This window comes from Lolium rigidum, chromosome 6, assembly GCF_022539505.1.
Source record: "Lolium rigidum isolate FL_2022 chromosome 6, APGP_CSIRO_Lrig_0.1, whole genome shotgun sequence".
Taxonomy (NCBI): Eukaryota; Viridiplantae; Streptophyta; class Magnoliopsida; order Poales; family Poaceae; genus Lolium; species Lolium rigidum.
In genome coordinates, this window is record NC_061513.1 from 15725418 (window position 1) to 15734745 (window position 9328).

General features: G+C 42.4%; 2 protein-coding genes across 2 annotated transcripts; both read right to left on the reverse strand.

Annotated features, from left to right (window-relative positions):
• Positions 1-410: 410 nt before the first annotated feature.
• Positions 411-2763, reverse strand: LOC124663511 (50S ribosomal protein L13, chloroplastic-like). The gene is made up of 4 exons (XM_047201206.1): positions 2443-2763; positions 1587-1772; positions 1210-1380; positions 411-734 (listed from the first exon to the last, which is right to left on the reverse strand). The coding sequence occupies exons 1-4, from the start codon at positions 2656-2658 to the stop codon at positions 618-620; spliced, it is 690 nt and encodes a 229-aa protein (XP_047057162.1). The 5' UTR covers positions 2659-2763; the 3' UTR covers positions 411-617.
• A 1629-nt stretch (positions 2764-4392) lies between these two features.
• On the reverse strand, positions 4393-7098 carry LOC124663723 (probable hexosyltransferase MUCI70). The gene is made up of 6 exons (XM_047201396.1): positions 6813-7098; positions 6117-6343; positions 5853-6029; positions 5593-5748; positions 5031-5307; positions 4393-4864 (listed from the first exon to the last, which is right to left on the reverse strand). Exons 1-6 carry the CDS (start codon positions 7096-7098, stop codon positions 4611-4613), a joined length of 1377 nt encoding a protein of 458 aa, XP_047057352.1. The 3' UTR covers positions 4393-4610.
• Between the last annotated feature and the right edge of the window lie 2230 nt (positions 7099-9328).

Here is a 9328-nt window from a genome sequence, read left to right on the forward strand (position 1 = left end):
GTCAGTTGAAGTCTCAATTAGTGTTGCAGTTTTCTTCCTCCTGTAACACATTCAGTTTGGTCTTAAAAAATACATAAAATAAATGAAATATATGTCCATAAAAAGAAGCTTCGATGTAGTAACGCGTGTCTGCTGGTGATAAGTCCAAAACGAAGCTTCGGTGGCTTTTGTTCTAGTACTTCCTTCCATTTAGAATTTTGCCCCTCTGTTAAGTTTTGTTGGGTCCATCTCTGAATGTTTCGGTTTGTAACATGTTCTATAGAATTCTTCAGTTGGATTGTGGTTCTGGCAATGGGTTTTACCCCATGGAGGGTGTTTCGACATCGAGCACTCGCAGCGGATTTCCCATTGATGCACCAGTTCAGTATCCCCATTTGCTTTCCTTTCTCCTTCTAATTGTTGTCTGTATATAAGTCAAGAATCTTGTATTTCCGTTGAGCATTTAATGGAAAGCGGGGTCTAGCCCAGTTGGAAAAACAAATTACATTACAAAAAATTACACACCATTCTTTGGCAGATGACATGAATGTTCGAGTCACATTCCTAGCACTGGGCAATATCTTCAGAGGAGGCATTGATGCCAGGTTGCCGTATCTTTTTCAACGTCCAGGGATTCTCTAGGTAGACTTCATAATTCTTTTGTCTCTGATAGGCAGGGGAATCGGCTTTTGAGCTATATGAGGATGTTCCGATCCTTTGTACACCTTGAGGTGGGTAAATAGTCTTCTCCCCAGCTGCAAAATGTTCCAATGGTTCAGAAAAATACAAAACAGGTGAATTTGCTGGAAGTGAGTTCAAACTATGTGTGTTACGAGCATAGAGTAGCCAGAGTTCAGAAAGCAAAGAAAGGAGTTTCATCCAGTAATTTGCGCAGACATGGTATTTGTAAATTTATGTACCAACGAAAAACCAGCCGACAAGGTATATTAGAATCAAATTATCTGCATTTCTAAATGTTGTTCAGCAGCAATATTCATATGAACAGTAATAACGGGAAGTTTCATGTTGAAGATCCTGATGCAGGGTCATATGCACAAGCATGGACCAAGGCCATCTCCTTTATATACCTCATACTCGACCATCGTGATTCTAAGAAATACTCACATGACTGCAGAATGAGCAAACATGAATGCAACTCTGGGACAATAAAATCACCTGACGCAACCAACTAGATTAAGAGCTAACAACTGCTAAAAGATGATTTCTTACCCTGCCCTTAGGAAGCATGCCACGCACTGCATGCTCGATAATTCTCTCTGGAATCCTTTTCTGAAGCTGATCAAAAGTTTCTTCTTTCATTCCACCAGGTCGTCCAGAGTGCCTTTTATAGAGCTTTTGTGACCGCTTTTTACCAGAAACAGCTACCTTCTCTGCATTGACCTATGTAAACATAGAGTTCAGTATTTTAGCTCAGAGTGCACTATGGTGCCCGTATACGACTCTACAGTGATGCACCGGTGTTACAAGTATAATCTGGGTTTCAAGAATCAACATGGCTTTGGTGCTTATTTTTAGTAATAAAAGTTTTTTTTTGGAAACGTGAGGGGAGTATCCTACTGTATTAACACCGCACGAAAAATACATACCACAATAACAAAAGCCCCCATGTCCACACTTGGAGTGTATGTGGGCTCATTTTTCCCTCTCATATGCACTGCAATGGCAGAAGCCATCCTGCCAAGAATCTTGTCCTCTGCATCAACAACATACCACGTCTTCTCGGTAGTTACGTGATCTGCAGCCTTAGGGTACCATGTAGTGTTCCATATGTCCTGCACATAAACTACTTGGTCAGATTAAGCAAAGGTTAGACACACGAGAAAAGAATAAGCTATGGTGCCAGCACAACAGTGGAACGTAAGTAAGATAATCATACTAAGCTCTTTTTTTTTCGAGGATATCCTACTGAGCTCTTAATGAGCCGAAGCACTAAACAGTAACATAGGTGAACACCACGAACCGAAACAACATTTGCTTAACAGATGCAGTAAGAACAAAACGATTTTCACTATATTAGTCTTGTTCTTGTCTGAATTTAGTCAACGGCCACTCCATGTTCGTCAATTTCATTTCGGAATCTTCGGTGACAGCAAAATATCAGAACCTAATTTCAGCAGTTTATTTATCGTCATTTATACCATATAATCATTGTACACCGACAAAGATTTTCCATGCAAAGAGTGGACTTAATCAAGATAGACTATTGATGATGCAGTATTGCAGTGAGTCAATGAAACTGAAAGAAGTCATCTGACAGTTGTCAAAACGAATGGAGAACTACGCCTAAGAAACAAACTACAATCCTTCAAGTACAACAGGTAAATCCTAAACCGCGGTAAACTTACTTGTTTGCGTGAATAGGCTGTACGTACATTCCCCAATTTCTAGTAGCATTGAACTGCAGGAAACAGGGAGAAAGAGATACAGAAATGGGGTTCTTACGGGGCCGCAGAGCTCGTCGCCCTCGAACATGAAGCGCTGCTCGCGTGGGACGAGCGCGGCGAGAGGCTGCCGCTTCTGCTTGTCGCTCTGCTCGCACCGCACCGTGAGGCCGGCAGGGGCGGCGCGGCGGGGCGCGGGCCTCGCCGCGCGGCGTTGGCGCCTAGCGCCGGAGAAGGCGGAGGAGAGGAGCGCCGAGGCGGAGATGGCCGTAGCCATTGCAGCGGCGGCGTGAGCAGGAGGGGACGGCGGTGGATGGCCTCAGGTCGGTTTGGGTTCACTGAGAAGCCACTGGCATTTCGTTTCAGGGAGGCGAGGTTGTGTCAGTGGAGCGGATAAGAAGGGGATATAGGAGACGAGAGAGAAGAGAAAAGGAAGGAGAAGAAGATGGGCTTTGTTTATGGGCTCCGTGGGAAATCTTAGTTGGCCCACTAGGGTACCTTGCCTTCGTTTTGTTGTACTCCCTCCATCCAACAAAGGATGACTCAACGACATCCTTTGTTAGTTTTGTGTGTAGATATATCTAAATTTAGATAAAGTTGAGATATCCTTTGTTAGATGAAGGGAGTACAAATCATCGGAAATGCTAAATCGGCTAAATCTTACTACCTCCCAAAGATTAAATCTTATATTTTTTAAAAATTTAAACAAAGTAAAGTTCAACTTAAATTTTAGAAAAAATCTATTAACAAATATAATATCTTATAGATATCATATAAAATATATTTTATTATCTATATAATAATATTAATTTTGTATCTTGCATGTTAATGATTTTGGTAAAACTTAGTCAAACTTAACATGGTTTCATTTTCTAAAAATAATATAAGTCTTAAGCTTTATGATGAAGGTAGTATGTGCGAGACTATGATCATTGTGACACCAACACACGAGAGTTTAGGGTTCCTTAGATTCGTAGGATAGGAAAATCGTAGAAATAGTAGAAGTATAAGATTGAAATGCCATGGCTACTTGAATCTCTTCCTGGGCATTTCTCGGGCCGGGCCGGGCTTCGGGCTGGCCCGAAAAAAGCCCGACGGGAAATCCTTGGCCCGAGCCCGGCCCGGCCCGACCTACTTTCAGCAAATTCCGGCCCGAGCCCGGCCCGCGGCCCGAAAAAGCCCGAATATTTCCGAGCTGGCCCGACGGCCCGGCCCGATCTAATGGTATTTTGCTTTTTCCTGTGGCCCGAGCCCGGCCCGATTTAGTTACGGGCTGAAGAATGTTGGCCCGAGCCCGGCCCGATAGAGAGAAAAAGCCCGGCCCGGCCCGAGATTTTCGGGCCGGGTCGGGTCGGGCTGTTCGGGCCGGGCTTCCCATGCCCAGGTATACTTGAATCCTATGAAAAGATGAAGTGTGTTTAATTATAGCAAAGGAAATTTTCTTCTTATAAGATTTACGCTATAAGATTTCTATAGGATTTCTATAGGATATATTCCTATGAATCAAACAACATGTATAGAAAATTTTCATATAGGATTCAAATCCTACACAATTCCTATAAAATTCCTATGAATCAAAGGAGCCCTTATTTCTCAAAAAAAAAACACGGAAAGAAGTTTAAGACAGTAGCAAAACATAGGCATTATTTATTTACTCCACTAATTATTATAATAAGGAAGCTCGGCCGTTCCACGGAGCTGTGTGAAAAAATCCCCTATAGTCACCCAAAAAAAATGTAAATCTAAATCCCCTATAGTCGCTAAAAGAAACTGAATTCCATGTAAAATACTAAAAGAGAAAATTATAATCTTACTAAGAAAGTAAGAACTAAAAAAATTACAAAAATAATTGGTGTACTTTGCAGTCCCATGCCCGATGGCTAGCAAGAATACCATGGTTGGAACTTAGAACCGAGGGCAATAAGGAATACATTCCGATTCACATCTAATAGGACTATTTACGCCCAAATTCCCTACAGCTTAAACAACCACAAATGAAAAAACTTGTTCCTTTCACCCAAACACAACATGATTTTTACAGGTAATATCAACAAACATAAAAGCAACTGCTTAGCGTCTATATCAGGTGAAAGTCCGTGTACAACACGTCATGACGTTCCATGAGGGAAGAGTCAAAAGAATAATTTACAACAAAATTGTGGATCAAGATAGAGGGAAGGTACATAAATCAACGGTTAGTTGACGATCAGTAAATGATCGAGAAAAAGATCAAGCGACGGAAGAATCTGAATTTGTCTGTGCAAGAGGTTTTACTTTCCTTGTGTGACCGAGACTGTTAACAAGATCCCTTCGCGTGCAAACAGGAAACATGTTCATTCCTGGCATGTTTAGACGCCATAGTACATATGGAAAACTGAGTTGGTCCCGGGATGTGAAGCGAACAACTTCATTGAACCAAGCACACATGAAATGATTTGTCAATGGGGTCAGCTCTCTCACAATGATGGAAGCTTCGGCTAAAGCTGAAACAATAAAAACTTGATCAAATATTCATACCAACCACAGCCATGTTTGGGACAGCATCCCACAGACAGTGTAACTTCCAATATAGAAAAAATGAAACATCAGCATACGCAAGGTAAAGTTTCTTTCCATTAGAAAAAAAAACACACAAAATCAAACACTAACCTTTTAATCCATGTAGTCTTTTATCATCTGGCATTCTGTCTCGACGATACTGAGTTAACTGAACCTCTACTTCTTCAGGAGTAGCCTTGTGCTTTTGAACAATCGCTTTCCCCTCATCATAGACGTTACTCCGTGCTCCATGTTCAGAAATAGCAAAGGTAGAGTTCGTTCTCCAAAGAAGGGCTTCAAGCACTCCTATGGGATCTCTTCTGAATTGGTATTTAGAGTCAACCCATATAGAGTACCTTGCTTCTGGGAAAAGTCGGTGAGTCAACATCTGCAAAAATCATTATATGCAATTTTACTACCAGAAATGTACACGGTTATGGAATTCTACACATAAATGTAAGGCAAGAAAATCAGCAGATCTAACTTCTATGCCAATCTCTTTTTCAGGGGAGTGCCTTTGAAATAATTACACAGAATAATACATCATCAAATAAGAAAAATAACTAACACGGCTTACAGAAATAGACTGCATATAGGTCAAATCCCATACGTTCCTAGATTTTCAAAATAAGGAAGCTAACATAAACTTGACTATGTCATCTTTAGATTTTACCTTTGGTATCTTTCCATTTAACCGCTGGTCCACAAAGGGGAGATTCTTGACAATAATGATACGCCACCTTCCTATCATTCCATTGTCACCAGTTACTTTTCCTTCAGCCTCTTGAGTTGATAATGTGACCTCATCCCAGAAAGCCACATAGCAGACCTGTTTTATCATAAGTCCATCCATCCAGAATCCACTGAGTCGTCAAATGTGACGCTTTACATAGAGATTGCATGCATTACTGATAATCTTGAATGCTCAAATACCTTTCCAATAGAAGAATTAACCATTCCAATAGGTTGATATAGATCATCCCCACCACCGAATGCGCAGGTTGACACAACAACTTTACAAGCTCTCATGTATCTGGTGTCTTCATCGGAAATTCTGAAACCACCATTGTCACTGTAGAAACCGCAGTGCACATTGGCAGTCTCATTCACCTGGAGAAGTAATGGAAACACAGTAAACAGATGTACAAAAGCATAGTTTCATGAGGCAGAGAAGTGCTTGTTAGTCAGCGTTAGAACCTTAAAGCTGTCTTCTCTTTCAGGAAGTGTCTGAAACCCTGTAAACAAATTGAACCTGGTAGCTTCTGCGTGCTGTAGTAAGTACGTGGAGTTCGCCTCAGGGTGGTATGAGTCGTAGTCGTCGTCATCAGATTTGTATATGATCCTCTTGACCACAGCATCAGGTCCCGAGCCGCCATGAAATACCAGATTCTCTATACTTTTCGGGCTAAGGAACTTCAAGCAAGCTGTCCAGAAAAACACTACCAATGTCATTACTTGGTCCATAAGCCAATAATAGTCACTGAGCAAAACAATTTGGCACGATATGTGCTCCCTGATCTGATAGAGCGACCTAATCTTGGGCGTCCGATTTGACTAATCAAGTACCAAATATTTGGCATGTAAGAAAATATGAAGACCTTAGTAATCCTACTAGTTACATGGCTATAAAGCTCAATTCACAAAGCGCCGATATGCCGAGCTCAAATCTCCATTTACCGTGATATACATCTGATGATGATTTGTGAAAATAAGTAGGAATGACACCACCATTGCCTCACCAAATTATGCAATACAAAACTAGCATTACCGTCAGAGTCCTACAGTGCAATTTCCCAAATCCGGGGCAACCCTGATTCGGAGTTGGGAACTAGAGGAGCATGGGGAATTTGGGGACGGCCAACGCGTAGATCGAAACAGGGTAGGGGGACTCACGCTCGCGCACGCCATGGACGAGACGCGTGGTCGGGTCGAGGCGGCCAAGGCTGGATACTGGCGGGGCGGGGCTCGGAGAGGCGCGGAGCCGCGAGGCCTCGAAGAGGAGCAGCGCGACGGCCGGGAGGAGCAGGAGGACAGGCCACCAGCGCGCGAGAAGCCGCACGGCGCGCTGCCCCAGGCTGCGGACGACCTTCCTCCGGCCGGCGCGGGCACGCCGGGGCGCCGCGGCAGCGTCGTCGTCAGATACAGTGATGGAGATGCTCCGGATCGTCGACGACGGCATCGGAGGTAGCAGTGGTGGCCAAGTGGTGGCGGTGGTGGGTTTGCCATTTACTGGGTGGGTGGGCTTGGACGGAAGGTATGGGCTGGGTAGGTGTTGTACCTTGTGCCTAGCCTAGGCCCTGGATCCAGCTAAGACCACCGACGCTACAATCCTTTCGATGATCTCGAGGGAATGAATGAGGGATACCAAATAAAGCGATTTTTTAAAATAATACATTTTTCATCAATTTTACAAATAATAGGCGATTTAGAAATTTCCAAACTAGCCCTCGCTCGCTCGGCCGGCTGCCGATCGACCGTCTGTGGCCGACCAGCTTTCAGGCCTGGACAACACTCACAAAGCGAAGGTAATTTTGCATGAACAACGCCAAAATGGGCAGCTTGGTCGGTCGGCCGATCGTCAGCCCTCCGACCGTCTGAATTCTAGACTCGATTTTTTTTAAAAAAAAGTGTATTATTTGTAAAGTTGATGAGAACGACATATTACTTTTAAAAAAAATGGCTCAAAATAAATCAAAAGTTTGTTAAATACTATTGAAACAACTCTTCGTAACAAGAGATTAGGTTAGGGTTTTGTTAGCCTTTTGTTTGTTGGCCTCCGACTCAACGGAGATGTCATCATTACAATATGTAAGGGTATATTGCCCCTATGTGTGATTTTGGTAATTAATGACAATTTCTATGGACTAATGTTTTCATTGAGTTTATATGAAGGAATATTCCATAAGAAATACGTGTAGTCTATGTGTTGGATTCAAGTATGGATGCCATGAAGATAAAAGATATACCTTGAGTATTGACATCAAGATCATCGATTTGAAGACATATATATGATATGATCAAGAAGAATAAATGAAGATGAAGTTCTTATGTGGAACTCAATATTAGTCATGCTTTTGCTTATGTATTAAGCAATGAATGATCAAAATCTTGAGTGCTTGATTCCAAGTGAAGAATTCAAGCTATGGCTCTAAGTCGGTGTCATGATACTATGATAGTCTCATAAGTTGAGTTATGGTTGACTAAGATTTAGAGCATGTAAATAAATGAAGAGTTCTTTATACACCTCAAGATAGTATGATAGAGCGTGAGAAGATACAAGGTTGACCAATGCGAAGAGTGGAGAATAGATTCAAGTTTGATCAACACATGAAGCATAAAGAATGTGCCACATGAAGTCATGTGGTATGGTAAGCTTTGTCAATTATGCTTTATGAACTAACCCACCATATGTGTGTCTTTGTGTTTTCTATATGGGTTAGATATCTTTCCATGGGCGTGCATCAAAAGTGAGATTTAATATAGCCCATGAGAGGATGAAATCAAGTGGTGATCATCATCAAGGTTGAGTTGGGCAAGTTCAACATGAGCATCTCAAAAGGATCATATGCTTGAAGTTTTGCCGTCCATTTGGTGATAATGGACATGTGAAGATGTGCATCAATGGAGCTTTCCCATCATGGTGTATGTGGGAGCATTCGTGAGTCTTCACGAAACAACAATGATCAAGTGAAGCATTTCGGCTTGAGTAGATCTTGAAGAGTTATCATCAAGATATAGCGGGATGCACAAGGCAAAGGTATGGCCTTGCTAGGTTTTCCTTTTACCAGTCTCAAGGTGGTTGTTGGGAGTCCGGGTTATAGGATAGAGAGCCGCACTGTCAAGAGGAGATTTCGGTTGGGTAACTTGATCACATCGTCTTAGGGAGCTCAACCCTTTGCATGTTTTGCATTCCATAAATCTTGTTGCTTCTTGGTGTTTCTATATGTGAGGTTCTTGATATTGTTGCTAGCTTTTCAACAAGCCCAAGTTCATCGAGAACGGAATCTGCATGCATCTTCCTATCGCGTTTTCATGTTTGGAGGTTTTACCAGTTCGATGTTTTACAGATAAGCCAAACCTTTTATATTATTTTTCTTACTCAATGGTTGTATTATGATGTTTCTATGCATAGTTTTGTAGAGCTCATTGTCGTGATTCCAACGAGCCCAAGATCATCGAAATCGGAGTCTGGATGCAAAAGTTGTCGCATTTTTGGCGTCTGGCTCGGCATGTCGAGTGCTGCTGCCGGGTAGGTCGGCAGCCAGCCCGACAGGCCGGGTCTAGTGCCGGTTTGGCTCGATTTTGGACCAAACGGTCATATTTTTGAGGGGCTTTAAAAAGGGCTTCTTTCACATTGTTCTTAATTGGGCACGTTTTTTACCACCATTGTGACCTTCTTGAGCTTGCTT